A 16,446-nucleotide genomic window follows, 5' to 3' on the forward strand; every position below is an offset into this window, starting at 1 on the left:
ATGTCTAAAAGATTGTTGGGAAGATCTAATGAGATGGTGTACTTGGGATCATCAAGACCTAAGAAAAATATAATATAGCTCTATGGAAGCTTGAATGTGTAAGAATAAAGACAGAATGCTATGTCCAAGGAGATATTGAGCACAATCATTATATATGCACCCAGCACCACACTCTGTGCCATATAAACATATGAACCCTCCTAATCCTCCCAAGATCACTTCCAGGCATAGATTGTGAACCCATTTTACAGATGAAGAAATGAGACTCAGAGGGATTAATGAACCTAGAACTCAGCTATTAATGGCAAAAACAGGATTCAAAACCCAGTCTCATCTTTTCATCATCCTTTCTGCCCTAGTTTGCTTACATTCTCTGGAAACAGCAGGCTTTTAATAAGCAAAACTAGAGACAGAACAGAATAGCATCCAGGAGAGTTTTTCTTTTGTTTTCTCCCACTTTTGTGTGGAAATGCTAAATGACTTCCATGTCCCTTGTATTCCTCTCAGCATGGCACAAGGATGGGCATAGAGACAGTGACCTCCATAAATGTTTGTTAAATCAAAAGCACTGGGTATTTTGAAGGTCAGATTGGAACTGCCTTTGGCCTTCAAAAAAGTAGCAGGTTCCTGTGGCTAGAACCTTCTGGGGAGGCTTCAGAGAGAGGGTGGGATCTGGACAGGCAGAGAGGGGAGAAGGTGTTCTAGACAGAGAAATAGAGAGATCAAAGGGGTAAGGAAAGAAGGAGCTTATCCAGAAGCACCAGGAGTATGGAAGATCTCCCTTAACTATCCTAGGAGGCCACATCCTATGGTTGAACCCAGATGCCTGGCTCCTAGGGATGAGCTCAGAAACCCAATAAGGTCCAACTCTGATGGGACTTGGTGAGGGTCCAATGACATCATGGTTTCTCAGAATCTTGACAGGAAGGGCCCTATTTGGAGCTCATATAGTCTGACCACTCACTCCACAGACAAGTAATCATTCAGGCCTATGCTGGACCATCTCAAAGTCAGTGTGAACAAGCAAAAGATGCTTAGTGACCCCTGACTCTATGCAAGGCCACGATGGAAATGGCAGGGGATAACAGGATATATAAACCTTACCCTCTTTCCTCAGATAATGCACAGTCTGGTGGGGGATGGGCCATATGTCAATATGTGGTGTAGACACTGAGGCTGCTGGAGACAGGCTGAGATCCCTGCTCTTGAAGAGGGTTAGGGGTGGGCCCTGGGAGCTGACTAGATGATCCTTATTCCTCTGCAGCCCTGTTCTGTGCATACATGGGAGCAGCCCTCTCCAACATAATGGCAGTGGTAAGTTCATACTCTCCAGAACACTGTGCTCTTCCCTAGCCAGTGCTTCAGAATGTTTGGACTCTTAAGGAGGAATCCTGAGTGAGTTATAGTAGCCAATACGAATGCCTTTGTCAAGGTTTATCTAGGGTTTGTCCTGAGAAGTGCTGGCAACTGGGTACAGTTGCCTCTGAAGTGTGCATGGTATGTGTGCGTGTGTGTGTGTGTGTGTGTGTGTGTGTGTGTGTGTGTGTGTGATGCAACCAACAGTGGAGAACAAGGATGCACAGAAAGTACTTGTGTTTGGCTAGATGTTGGAGGCCATCATTTCAAGGCCAATTTTCAGCTCCATCATTAAAAGACTCTGTTTGTTTCCAAAAGTGACAACACCTCAAATTCATAGACCAACTCCTCTGTCCTTATGACTCCAGAAACCAATGCTGTCACTAGGGGAGATGTCCTAATCTCAACCCCTACCACACCCTTCTCCCCCAGGATCTAGGAACATTTTCAGATACCAGTGCTTTTGCTTCCAGGTTGGTGTACCACCAGGCACCTGGGCCTTCTGCCTCTCCGCCCTCATCTTCATGCTCCTGACAACCAACAACCCTGCCATCTACAAGCTGCCCCTCAGCAAGGTCACCTACCCAGAGGCCAACCGCATCTATTATCTGACCTTGAAAAGCACTGAAGAAGAGAAGTCCCCCAGCGGTGACTAGCCAAGTTCCAGGCAGAAATGCTTTTTGCCTGAACCTTGTTCTGCTCCCTGTGGTCTCGATTCTGGGTCAATCAGCTACACCACCTGCTTTCTTTGCCTCTCTTGCACCTGTGCAGAACCAGACACACCAACAACTCTCTTTCCTGATGCTGGTTTTCTCTCTCTGACCAAATTGCCACAACTATTCATCATGTGACATTAGAGGAAGTTAGTAACAAGCTTACTAGAGTTAGAAGAAAGGTACATGTTTTCAAAGTCATCGACTTAAAACAAGAACATTATTTGTTTGTATTTAGTATTTGGGAAAGGTGATTAAGAGATAATCTTGTTGGCATGTTTAACTAAATAATAGATGCTGTGAAATTTATCTTAATTAGTGGTTCCTAGGCAGACACAGAGTGAATGAAAATTCAGGAGACAAATGCGAAGAATTGAAGGCACCGTAGTACACAGAGCTAGTGGCTGATGGGCACATTCAGCTTTACATAAAACCTTACACTGATAACATTTTAAAATTGAAATAGGGACAATGAGTGCACTGGAAGTGTCTAAATATGAAGTCTCAAACGTATAGTGGTCAGAGTAAAGGGCAAGGTGATATTCCATAGGAAGGAATTAATTAATTAGAATCTTACATGTGACTTTTTTATGAAGAATAAGCATTTCTCTGTGTAACTCAAATCAGCAACTTTGGGCAGAAATTTCAGTTGGAGAAAATACCTGAGCTCATTTGTGAATAGCTGGGAAAGTTTATTCCATTTTTTTTTATTTGCTTATGGATATTGGAGGCTCTTTAAGATCTGATATTTCAATGGTTAGCCTTGACTTTAGATAAACTGTTATTTATGAATTTTATAATTTGGCTTCCCAATTAATACAGTAACTAGCCTGAGTTTAGTCTTTAGTTGTATATAGATCAGGAGTTGACAAACTTTTTTCTGGAAAGGGTCAAATAGTAAATATTTTTGGCTCTGAAGGCCATAGTCTCTTTTGCAAATACTCAACTCTATCATTATAGTGAAAAGTAGCCTGGGATGGTATATAAGTGAATGGGTGTAGTTGAGTTCAAATAAGACTTTATCAAACAGATAGCAAGCTAGATGTGGCCTCCAAACGGTAGTATGTCAGTGCCTGCTACACAGAGCCAACATAACAATGGTCAGGCATGGTTGGACAATCAGCAGGCCTAAAGGAAACCACCAGGTTCTATACCACAGGCATGTATCTGCCAGGTGATGGTGTGAAAATTCTTAGGAAGTAGAGAGATTAAAAGTGGTTGGAGATGAACAACAGAAAGTGAGATTAGTATGACCAGACTCAGGAAGATGCAACCTGAGGCTCTCAGAGAATGACAGACACAGTGTTGTGTACCAATGGGTACAGGTTTAACTGTACATCCTTCCACACAGATGTCTGGGAACCACTCCTAAGGCTCACTGTCCTCCACTTCCTCACCCTGTTCCGCCCTCTGCCAGCGGGCTCACCACTGTACAAGGAAGAAAAAAAACCATGACCCTTCAGAAGCCCAGAAGCTTCCAACAGCAAGAGCAGGGAGGCTCATAGAAGCTCAGGGTTAGAAGGGAGTGTGAAGGCCATATAATCCCTCATCTTGTGATGCAGAGGCTTCTATAGGAAGCTTGGGGCTTCAATTCCCATCCAGGCTTCTAGCCAGGGCACAGTTAACCAAAATGGAAGGGAGACCCCAAGGTATTCTAAGAAGAGATAACAGAATCAGAGGTACCCCGATAATTGCCCTAGGAAATTGCCTCTTTTCTCCATTAAGCCCTTGAGAAGCTCCACCCAAGAACTGAACCATCTTTTATTGGATTTCAAGGAGAGGAAAACTAGTTGGATATGAAAATTCTTTCAGCTCACTAGAGTAACTTTATCTCCTTCCCTCTCTTCTCTTCCCTCCCCACTTCATAGTTTGTCTTTTATGAGGTACCACTTTGATCACAGGGATCTAGGTCTTGTGAGGGTTTTTTCCTCCCAAGTTTCCACGTTAACAACCCCCAACCCTCTCCCACCCAGGAATGAATAGTTTAACTATTTTACAAGATGCCAAACTCATTTGAAGACAAATGGATAAAAGCTAAGTTAGTCAGAAAAAGGGGAAAAAAATATCCCCAGCAAGTCTGGAAAAACCACAGGGCCCCAGAAAGTCTATAATACACTGTGACCAAAATGGCAAGATATTTATGTAGAAATAAAAAATAAAAATAAAAATAAATATTATCTGCTAGTTTGAGCAGAAGTAAAAATCCCCAGGCCTCTGAGAAGTCTGCCCTGTGCAGGTAACCCTGTGTACAGGCCACGGACAGATGCCCAGATATCCTCTGAAGTAGCCCAAAGAGTCTCATGGGTTAGGAGAGCTCCCTGGAGTGACCTTGCCCCACCTTCACCAACACTTCTCCATCTCACCGACACTCTGAATGAGTAGAGGCAGGAACCCTGAACTTACAGATTCTCACCACCAGCATGAGGTTGCAAGGGTGCAGGCCACTGATATTGTCTACTATCACCCCAAATAGCAGCAGGAGCTTTTGGAAAACTGAACATAAGTATTTGTGGCTGAACATTAATAAGCAGTCATTAGAGAGAGAAGGAATATAAGTGTGGGGCTAGGGAGAAGGGGACTTTAAAGGAAACACTGTCTTAAAAATCTTTTCTATCATGCACACCCCTTTCCCCTGTCCTCTCCCCAAATCTTATCATCTCTCCCTCTGGCCTCACCATCTCCTCCTCCCATTTTCATCTTCTCTGCTATATGGTAGAGTTTTATTGTCATCGTGGAATAGCATTGTCCTGCTGTATTTTTAAATAATTTGATCTTGAATCGTCTTTCTAATCACTTTTATGATAATTGACATAGTCAAGTTTTCTACTTCTTGGTCAAACTTGAGAGTTTGTTTGCTTGAAAATAATCTATTTTCTTTAGTTTTAAATTTTTGACACCATAGAGTTACTCATAAAGTTTTTACAATAATTCAATCTCTTGTGTATCTGTGGCTTTATCTCCTTTGTAATTTCTAATTTTATGTGATTTTGCTTTCTCTTTTCCTTAATCAGGTTTGTGAGAGATTTACTCATTTTATTGGCTTTGACAAGGAAGTAGTTTGGAATTAATTTGTTATTTCTACTTGTTGTGGTTTGTTCTTTATTTTATTGATTTTTTCCCCTATTTTCTGGTGTTTTGTTTAAATGTTCTTTTTTTTTTCAAGTGTTTTAAAATTGATATAAAGTTTCTTCATTTTAGATATTTTTCCTTTAATGACAAAGGCATTTAAGGCTATTGATTTTCCCCTGAGTTCACCTTTAGCCATGTACTATAGGTTTTGAAATAAAATATTCTACTTTAATCAGTTTTTAAATAGTTTGTAATTTTAGTTTTGATTTCTCTTTGATCCAAGGATTATCTAAGAATGTGTTTCTTAATTTCCAGTATGTAGGATCTTTTTGATACTTTTAAACTTTCTATACTTAGTTTTATTGGACTAAAGACAGAACAAACATGGCCTATAAAATCTCTATTTTAAAACTTTATGAATTTTTCTTTGTAGCCAATTACTTGATTAATTTTGGACATATAAGATGCAAATTTTTATTTGAAAGAAAGGCATATTAAATTGATTTATTAATGGCATCATTCAATTATTCTATGTGCTTATTTATTTTTTGTGCATGGGATCTTAATTTTGAAATGGGTTTATTAAAATTCAACTATAATTCAACTATAATTAATTTAAGCTAAACTCTTTCGTATTTGTAAAACCTTTGCCTCATATATGTAGCAGCTATATTATTTGATGCCCATTGTCTATCATTTATTCTTCATAGATTTTTATCTTTTACTATTACAACTGCTCATTTTATTCTCATTAGTGCTTTTAACCTCTTATCAGCTTATTAATGTTGCCACACCTACTTTTTGAAATTTTCTTAGACCTTTGTTTTAAGCATTATCATTTTCTTTTAACTATATATCTTAAAAAATAACATAGAGCAATGTTTTGTATTTAAGCTAATCTAAGTGTTTCTGTAATTTAGTAGGATAATTCAACCCCTTCATATTTATTGTGACAATCAATATGTTTCTTTTATTTATTCCACTTTGTTTTTACTATTTACTTTTTGTTACTGCTTCTGTTTTCCTAACTTTTCTTCTTTTGCACATTCTATTATGTTACTATCTTTTTTTCTTTTCTTTCCTTTGTTTATTTGGAAGCTCTTCTATATTTCTTCCATTCCACTAGTGGTCACTGCTTCTTTCCCAGTGCTCATAAGCAAAACTATATTTCTCTGTTGTTATATAAAAGCAAGACACCAAATAAAACTATTTATTTTTTATAAAATAAATAGTTTTATAAAAACACAAGCTACCCCATTTTGCCAATGCTCCTTGCTCACCCTGTGGGATGAAAACCTTTGCACTACTTTCACTCCTCCCCAAGGTCCCCATCCCTAACACACTTACTTCTCCAATATTTTCCACCTCTAGATTTTGCTGAGATCATTTTTTATTTTCCCCTTGCAATATTTATCTTTTAAAAAAAAACGGAATTGTTTCATCGTCCTTTTGGAGTTAACTATTTATATTGGGCATGTTACCTTTTATCACTGTTTTCTCTACTCATCACCTTCCTGTTTTGTAATCTTGGTTCTTATTCACTAATTACCTGTTTAGGAGCCCTTCTTTTTTATTTTCTTCAAATAATATATGACAGAATACAGGTGTCACGTTCTCTGACTGTTTGCATGTCCACAGTTCCTTTCTCCTGCTAAGTGAATGGCATTTCAGCGGGGAGTGGGTGTCTGGGCTATAGCCTTTCCCCTCAGTTGTCTGGAGGTGTTGTGTCTTCATTTTCTGGCTGCCAAGTGTTACAAATATGAAATCTAATGTCAATATCATCCTTTCATTTTATAAACAACCTGTTCTTTCTTTCTAGAAGGTTGTAAGATTTTCTCCTTATCTTTGGAGTTCAGGGGTTTTATGACATTAAACCTAAGTCTTTTCCTATCAATACTGCCTTTCAAGTTGCAAACTCAAGAAAGCTTCAGCTAACTTTTGTCCGGTTAGTGCTTTTCCTCCCTCTCTTCCCTTTTCTATTTCTGGAATGCCTATTATCCATTTTTCAGTTCTCCTTGGTCTCTGCTCCAAGTTGCTCATCTCCTTCACAATGTTTACCATTTGTATTTTTGCTCTACTTTGAGATATTTCTTCCACCTAATCTTCTAGACCACTGACTCAGACCCCAACAGTAGCCTGTCTTTTCTTCAATTCAACAGATAAGTTGAATATTTTAGTTCAATATTCATGTTTTTCATTTTACAGTATCTTTGGGATGGGAGTCACAATTGAATCTCCAAGTGTGTTTCTATTATTCTTTTGTTGTTGTCTATCTCCTCTTGCTCTGTAAATCAGAAACAGCTTCTGGTAACTCGTGGCCCCAAATGTATGCTGTTATCCTTATTCCCTGACTAATAGGCCCCTGTATTGGTAGCTCAAGAACACTTGCCAACTTGCATGAGACCAGGCCCTAGAAACTCTGACTTGTGGCCTGATCTCATTCACTCATTCACCCAAGTGACATTGTATGAGGAACTATTAATATGTTACTCAGGCCCCCACTTGACAACAAACCAGGAAAGACTCAGACCAGTTCCTGCCTTCAAGGAATTCATTTTATGAGGATTTGCCTGGCCAGGTGAGTAGTCTCAACTGAGGTGGATATGTAGATCATACCAAAGATTGCCTGAGCCATATAAGTTAACAGCACCAGTTTCATTATTTGAGTGAATTTATCTGTTGGGTTGGAATTCTTCTCAGAATAAGTATCAAGGAGAATTTTAAGGGTCCCGGAAACTTTCTGGGCCTGTCCTCCTCCTGTCTTCTATCTTGCCATTACCTGTGCCCAAACATTCCCAGCCATCCTTTATATTTATACCTATTAAAATGTAAACAGTTCTGGGAAGGTAACACAGTAAGCATGATCAGTCATTTGCATCTTAGGTTAAAGGAATGATTTCTGGGAATAGGTTGAATGAAAAAGGAGAGGAGAGTACAAAGGAAAAAATGGGTAGCACATTTTAAGAAAGTCTTTGGCAAGGAAGGGTCTGCTGAGTGACTAAGGTCTGAAGCCCCTTTGGCTCATCAGGAATGCTAGTGAAGGTGCTGTATTTGGTTTAGAGAAAAGAAGAAATGGCAGGTCTACAGTATGAGGTAACACATGTGGAAGAATAAGTCAACTTACTCAAAGTTACTTTGGAACATGAAACAAGGAGGGAGTGATAAGCAGGCAGACTTTGAATCAATGGAGAGGGGTGCTTTTTAACACTGGATGTTGTCCTGTGAAACCCTGAGTTCCTCGCTCTGGTAGTGCAGACCAGGAACTAGAGGCCTGTTGGGGATGCTTTCTTTGGTGGGGGTAGACCAGATAACCACTGTAGACTTTCTCTTCCAACTCCAAATTTCAGTGATTCCATGGCCCTGAGTTCCTACAGAGAAATGAGAAGGAGATATTACTAAAGTGGTAAAAAGTTAAGAACATAGAGATGGAATGTACCCAAAATATACCATTGTTGCCTTTACAGTTTGTCCCAGGGCTTAACTGCCTAGTCATGGGGTCAGTTTACCAAAATGCTTACCGTGGTTTTTTGTGTGAATGCAAGGTGAAGCACCAATGTCACTCAGCTATGCCTGTCCTTCACCTTCTCCTCCTAATCACTCTCTTCTCTCAAGTGGTTCTTCTGATCAACCCCCTAAGATCTGCTCATCAAGATACTCAATCTTCCTGGCCTGTATCTGTAGCTACATCAAACCCATGTGCTTTCTTTTGTGTGCGTGTGTGCTTCCTGTAAGAGTCTTTGCTTTCTTGGGTCATAAGGCTGCAAGGGCCTGGGGACAGCTATAACATAAAACCAGTTTCAGGGTGACTATGATTTCTACTCAATAAACCTCAGTCTCATTTGGCAATTTTAAAGGGCTTCGTGTGTGTTTTATTAAATATATTTTTAGTAATTTCTAAGGGGAAGGTTGAGGGAGAGCGTGATAGACACATCAATGCTAGGGCTGAGCCCGCAACCTGGGCACATGCCCTGACCAGGAATCAAACCCTGACCTCCTGGTTCTTAGGTCAACGTTCAACCACTGAGCCACACCAGCTGGACAAAGTCTTCATTTTTTTATGTGAGATTTTTTTAACTTGCCTGCCTTTTCCTCCCTCTTGCCATTCTGAGAAGATAGACAAATCCATAGGGAATCCTTCTGTCCTTCCAATGTCCCAAAGAGGGAAGTGAGGAGAGTACCAGAAAAGTCCTCTTAAAGAATGTGAATCAATAATTAGGAGCCCTCAGCCTTTCCTACGGCTGCACAGGCTGCTGGAAAAGATGAAGTAAAGGAAGTAGCTCTCTAGAGAACATTTAGCTCAGCTTGCATTTATTCCTCATAAACTCGGACTTCTTCCTCTGGAAGAATCGGACCTCTCCAAGGTTAGCCTCTGGTGGTCAATGCAGTCTCCTCCCTCTGAGATGTGGAAATATAGAGTTGAAGGGAGCCATGAGCATTGGAAACTTCATTCTGAAGTGAATTGTGATTAACTGAGCCTCAAGGGAATAATCTGTAGGTATAGGCAGATATCTTGGGGAGTTGTTGGTTAATTTTTCTTCATTATGAATTATTTCATATCCCAGAAGAAGGAACAAAAGTTGCCAAAACAAAACCCAAAAGCCCACCTGTGTATCATTACATTTGTGACACCCAATAAAAGTCCAAGGAAAGTTCTGGGCCATTGTACACCAGTCTTTGATAGGACCTGTCAGAAACAAAATTCCATCATGGTCTTCTGCTTTCTAGGAGGGCATTTGGTTGCCCGCACCCTGCTTCTATTGTGTTTGACTGATATTCACTACACTTCCATTTGGCTCATAGAGTGGCATGTGAACTCCCTGCATGGAAGTTCTTCAGAAATAGACATTTCCTGTCTTTTCAAACTGGTTACATGTTGTGCATGGGTAGCATCCCCCTGTTGCTTCTGGTGCAGATGCCTAGGGGGCTGGAGTGAGGTAACCACAAGAATTTCAGGAGATGCCAGTGCAAAAGGATAAGGGATGAGCATACAAGGCTGAACCAAGGGACCAGAAATCTGGAGAATAAGAAAAAATCTGGTCAGCAAACAGCCATGGGCCCTGAACTTGCAATACCAAGGGAGGGACCTCTGTGCAGAAAACAGGTCTGCAGTCAGCTCCCACCTGTTCCTGGAATTTGGGGCCTGCCAGGTTCCTCTCCCCCACCTCACCCCCATCTTTGTTTGCTTTGCTTTTTTTGAAGGTCGCTCCATGATCAAATCAAGACCCCTCTTTGGCAGTTCCATAACACCTGGCACAGTGGTTAAGGGGATTTGACGTCAGTAGGGTTTTTATCTACTCAGGTGTAGCTAATTTCTGCAGTGACAGGTTTTGTTTCTGAGCTTGGGTAGGCCACCTCACATACTGTCACAGAGTCGGGGAAGGGGGAGAGGAGAAGGATACACAAGCCCAAGGGAAGGGAGGGTAATGCTTGACCTATCATACCACAAAGCCAAACAAAACATGTTTTGATTGGGCCCCCTCCCCAAACCCCAGCGTTCTAAATCCCACAGCCTCATGGGACTTGGGAGGGCTGACTTTCCTAATATATAGAGCTCGGCATCCTTTCTGGAGATGGGGTTAGGTCATTCCCTTCTTGTTCTGAGAGGGTCCCATGGTGACTCCCCAGGACACCAGTCAGTAGAAGTCAGAAGGAGGAAAGGTCTGAAATTTTCCACAGAACCAGAGAGTTAGCATCTAGTGTTGGGCTGAACAGAAATTTCCATCAAGATGCTGGTGGCACACTGTTCCCCAGCCTGTGGCCTGCCTGTATGGGGAACTGAGAGAGTTTATTGAGGTTAGAAAGCAAATTGGCCCCCTGAGGAGACAACTCTTAGATGATTGCTTTAAAGGCAAATACTGGATCGAGAATTCTAATGAGAGGAGTAGCTGATGATAACGCCTGAAGGAGGACATGAAAGCTACTGCTAGCGAGTCTCCAGCTCTGCCCCTTTAAAGGAAACCTGCCTGATAAAACCAGGTCAGGGAACCATGGTAGCAGGAGCTGGGATTCCCTGGGGAGTTTAGGAAATAATCCTTTGTTAGGAAGGCCAGAGAGAGCATTTGTCTTTTCTCTCCCTCGTCCTCCATGGTACCCTTCCTCAACTGGAAGGCATGTGCCAGGCATAGGGTTAGGAAATGCAAAGAGAATTTACAGAAAGTCAGCAAGAGAATGGGCTGGAGAGCTCCAGGAATTAAAGAGGTTTGGGTTTAGGGAGAAGTCCAACACCTGGAGTTGAGGACCAGAGACGCCGCCCAATCAGAAAGAAGCTTCTTCCCTAACCTCAATGGTTTAGATTCCTCCAGCCTGTGCAGGACATCAAAAGGAGCCCAGGTAAGAGGTCATGGGAGGAGAGAAATGGACCAGGGAGACTCCCTAGGCAACAGGACTTTTCTGTTCCTTTTCTATTCCTTTCTTCAGTTGGGCTCTGGCATCTGGGGGAGGCCAGTTTTGAGACAGGAACCTTTACTAAGAATGCTAAAGCGAATTTAGATTCTCGAAGCTTCAAACTGGAAGAGCTCTTTTAAAATAATAATAATGATAATAATAATGATAATAATAATAATAATTCAAACCCCTCACTCTATAGATGAGGAAACCACAGCTTCTCCGGGAAACTGTCCAGATCATAAAGGAGCCTGGACACAGGTCCAGCTGTCCTAACTTCCAACCCTGAGCTCTTCTTGCTCACCTGGTGGTGGAACTAAGTGAATCCATTAGCCCTTGAGTCCTCTTACCACCACACCTGCCCACTGGGTGAGCCTTGTATTATTTGTCTTCCTTTCCACTACTCTGTAACTCGTGGCTCTGACAGGATGGTCCTTGGAGAATCACCATGTTGAGTGAGCTATGGGGTCTTAATAGGGTGGATTTGAAAATCTCCCTCCTAAGAGCTTGTTACCTGCTGCTTCCAGGGCAATGGCACCTCGTCCAGGCATCTAAGCCTCTCTCCTCAGGTCCTGATGCTTTTCAGAGGCATGCCTATAGAATGAGACCACCTCTGTATCCACAAATATCAATATCTTAATGTCCCAGTTTAACAACCTGTTTTCTTAGTAGCTCTCTCTTACATAGCCATCTTAGGTTACTGTAGATATACTCTGAGTAGCTACAGAGATTCGATCTTTCTGGTAGACAGATAGCAGTGCCTTAAGAAGTGACATTCCAGGAAATTAAAGCTCTCAAATCAGAGAATGGACATATGTGATCTCATACCTGTCAGGTATGTGATCTCCTCCAAAACTGGCACCAAAGGATATAAGCCTTGGTGAACTTGCTGAGTGAAGACTACCTGTGAGGCTTGGAAGTGCCCATAGCCAGGCCTCTGCCTGCTGTCAACCCTTAACATATCCCTCCTCTCAAACTTGTGCAGCATCCACATCTTTCTTAAGGTTAGAGGGGGGAAATAGGTTTACTATCAAGTGCTAATGCTGACTAATTGGTTGATTGTCTATGTTGAGAAGAATTCTGAGGCTGTACTGAAACAGATAAAGTGCTTATGATCAAATAGCTGTGTTTGCCATAGATAATGGGGACCAGGGGTGGTAGAGAAGAGGATGTGAGGAGAGGAATGATGGAAATGTTGCCCCAAAAGAAGAAACCAAGGTAAAATGGCCCAGAACTTTCCCTGGGCTTTTATTGGGTATCACAAATGTTTTGTTTTGGGTGATGTTTTTTATTTGTTTCTCCTTCTGGGATATGAAATAATTCATATTTTTAAAATTTAGTCCGTTGATATAATTTGGAAAGGCTCCAGCCATCTGGAAAACACCTTCAGTGCAGGAGTAAAGCATCAGCACCAGGTCAAAACCTAGCTCCACCGCTAACTGACATGTGGCTTCAAGGGGCCACTTCTCTGTGGGCCTCTGTTTCCTTCTATCAGTGCCCAGACTCACAGGTCACTTGCTCCAGGATTGATAATTTCAAGTAGTTAATTGGATTGGAAAGGATTTATTAACTTTTTGTGTGCATGGTAACTATCAATATAAATCTTTACTGTGGTCCTATCTTCAAAGGATGTAGTCTAGAGTCTTCTGCAAATGCAGTGGGAATCCAAAGAATGGAATGATCCACATGGCCAAGTAAGTCAAGAATGGCATCATGGAGGAAGTAGAGCATAAACCAGTCCTTGAAGGGTCGATATAAATTAGGCAAGAAGAGGAAGGAAACATACGGGGCCCACGATAAGGCCAGAGGACCAAGGCAGGGTGTGTGAGGGGAAGGAAATGGAAGAGCTGGATGATGTAGTTAGTCATGTTGTGAAGTATCTGGAATGCTAGGCAGAGGTGTGTAAGTGTCATACTCTTGGCAGTAGGGAGCTATGTCGACTATTGAGTAAGGGAATGACAATGACATGGTCCAGTAGTTGAAGCATAGAATGGATTGAAATGAGAGAGATCAAAGTCAGGGAGACTGACAGTTCTGAGGGTGAGCTGGTTTGGGAACAGGGGGGAGAGAGTTCACACTCATTCTGGAGGAAGATCAGGTGTTACTCCAATCATAGATAGCCTGCTCTGACTGTTGCACTCTTTAACCTCATTTATGAAATCATCATAAGGTATCGTGAGGTCAAAGGTGGTACCAACTCATTTATGCTTATTAATGTCTTCTCCATGACATGAGCCAAAAACAAAGCAAAAGCAAACAAAGGCTAGGCAAGTCCAGTGAGCATCTAGTGAGCTATGTGGGGAAGAAGAGAAAGAGCTTAAAGCATTTACTCTGAGGATAGGGTCTTGCTTATCTCAGGATTACATTGACTCATACCTCACCTCCTTAAAAAATGGCCAATTAAAATGTTGGGACTTCCAAATAACTTACCTCCAAGTGTTCCTGACCTCTGCCTGTACTCTGTCCATGTCCCTCATAACCCTTTTCCCAGTTCAGATTTGACAGGAAGGCGCAGGAAGTCTTGTGGGGTTTTCTTGAATCCCCCAAAAGCAGGGTTCAACTGACAGACCAAAAAGAAATCCCTCAGAGGAAGGAAAGCCTAGGGAAATAAGCCTTGGACTGGAAGGTGAGACAATAGCTGTGTGGACTCCAGCAAGTCACTCAGCTTCTCTAGGCTTCAGTTTCCCCATCTGTAAAATGGGAGGACTAGAATGGATCATCTCAAAACCTTTCCAGTTCTATCAAACAAGGCCTCTGCTAGCTTATAGAATGACCTTTGAAAATTCACAGAAAACACAACTTCACAGAAAAAAGATATCATCCCATTTACCACCCACAGGCATGCATCTCTCTCTCTCTCTCTCTCTCTCTCTCTCTCTCTCTCTCTCTCTCTCTCTCTCTCACACACACACACACACACACACACACACACACCCTGAAATGCTCAATTTCCACATAGGGAAACATGCCCAACTTGTGGCCAAAGTATAACCAGAATTGGATATAGAAAAAAAATCAAATTACATATAACGTGTCACTTTAAAAAGAGTCATGCCGGCATAGTAGGGAAATCGCCTTTTGATGTATAAGTGTGTTCGCAAACAGTAGGCTGGAGGAAGAGCAGACCCAGGGAGCTGGGAAGGAATGACAAATGGGTCCCTATGGTAGGTTCCAGATGCTCCATATGTTGAACATTGTAGGTAATATAAGGACAGCATCGATCCACCTGAGAAAGACAGTTTGTGGACAGTGGATGGGCATGGACCTGTTTGAGTAAAAGATTGACCTTCAGTAGGATCAACTACTCATTTCTTCTTCCTCTGAAAGATGTCATAGATGCTTTGAGATTGTTTGGTCCTCTCAAAGACATTGCATTGAGCTTCCACATTGTATTTGACAGTTCCTTTTATCCTTCAGTCTCTTTTACCCCTGCTACTTGAATGGCTGGCACTTTCTGTACCATAGAAGTTGGCAGGGGTGTGAGTCGTACTGGGCAGGACTCCAGAAAAAGTGCTTACAAACAGATTATTGTGGCTCATCGCTGTTCTTTCCTTCTTAGAGTCAATAGGCAGAAAGCACCATTGGACTCTTGCCTATTCAAACATGAGTGGCAAAAATCCTCGAGGGCAGGGACCATGCCCTTGAAATGGTCCTGAACAGGCCCAGTGTGAAGCTACATGCCCTGGGACACCTAAAAGGCTTGTTAGAATAGAGAGGACAGTAATTCTAACACCAGGTGGCATGCCCAGGAGCCACTCAGCTGCTAAGGTCATCAAGGACAGAGCTTCCCAAACCATGTGCCACGGCACCCTCATAGCTGGCCCCAAAGAGCAACCCCTGGCCCTCTAGTCAACCAGGTGGGACATGGTGTGGCCACAGTCCCTGGGCCCACCTGTATGGTCCCAAAAGGAACAGTACTAATAAGTTGCTATCACCTTGGCCTTAAGTTTTTTCACAGCTCCAGGAAGTTTGTTAATTTATCTCCCACCTCCTTCATGGCATCTGTTCCCACCTTCCATTCTCAGCTCTTGGCTGGTCCATCTTGCGGGGCCGCTGCCCTCCTGGCAGTCCAGTATCATCCCCTGAGTCCCAGAACCAGCACCGGGTCAGACCATACTTGGGACCATCTTCCAACTCATCCCAAACAAGGACAAGAATTGTTTTTAAAGCAAAGAGAGATGCCATTGGTTTTTGTCTTTTATGACTAGGACATCAGTTCTGGGAACTTATATTAATATGGGCCCCACAGAGCCTAAGCATGAAAGCTGAGCTTGGCCTCCTGCAGCCCCTATGGAACAGTGGATGTCAGGAGACCTGGGTGCAGTTTGTAGCTGTGCCATGGTGAACCAGTGACATGGGCAAGTTGATTTTTCAGGATCTAGGAGGTAGTATATTGAAGCTCCATGCAGTTCTGAGTCTATGATGCTACAGGGTCAAGATATTGTTCTGCCCAGGGTGTGTCTGGGGTAGCTGACACTTAGCATGTGAAGACCAAGGAGCAAGGGCCTGGGGTCAGGACCAGGCATTTTTATTTATTTATTTTTAATGTATTTTATTGATTTTTCACAGAGAGGAAAAGAAAGGGATATAGAGTTAGAAACATCGATGAGAGAGAAACATTGATCAGCTGCCTCTTGCACACCCCCTACTGGGGACGTATCTGCAACCAAGGTACATGCCCTTGACTGGAATCGAACCTGGGACCTTTCAGTCCGCAGGCCAACGCTCTATTCACTGAGTCAAACCGGTTTGGAAGGACCAGGCATTTTTAAAGCACTCACATTATTCTGATGTGTAGCCAGCACTGAGGGGTGCCCCACATAGACTCCCCATCTCAGATGGCAGCCAGGGCGCTGGCTGAAGGGTAGAAAAAGGCTGTCACTGAGGGCCCACCCCTAGGTGAGCCCAAGGTCCCATTAAGTGA

General features: G+C 42.4%; 1 protein-coding gene across 7 annotated transcripts in view; it reads left to right on the forward strand.

Annotated features, from left to right (window-relative positions):
- Window positions 1-16,446, forward strand: part of SLC14A2 (solute carrier family 14 member 2) — a 358,648-nt gene that overhangs the window by 328,088 nt on the left and 14,114 nt on the right. For 4 of the 7 annotated variants that reach the window (XM_036419071.2, XM_045574193.1, XM_045574192.1 and 1 more), the window contains 2 exons: window positions 1,265-1,314; window positions 1,830-2,004. In XM_036419071.2, the coding sequence (XP_036274964.1) occupies window positions 1,265-1,314; window positions 1,830-2,004 (225 nt within the window). Of the gene's footprint in view, window positions 1-1,264; window positions 1,315-1,829; window positions 5,666-10,689; window positions 11,469-16,446 lie in introns of those variants that run through there. The other 3 variants (XM_045574196.1, XM_036419072.2, XM_045574195.1) reach the window with 2 other exon arrangements.

The sequence above is a fragment of the Pipistrellus kuhlii genome, unplaced genomic scaffold (genome assembly GCF_014108245.1).
Source record: "Pipistrellus kuhlii isolate mPipKuh1 unplaced genomic scaffold, mPipKuh1.p scaffold_m20_p_6, whole genome shotgun sequence".
Classification (NCBI taxonomy): Eukaryota; Metazoa; Chordata; class Mammalia; order Chiroptera; family Vespertilionidae; genus Pipistrellus; species Pipistrellus kuhlii.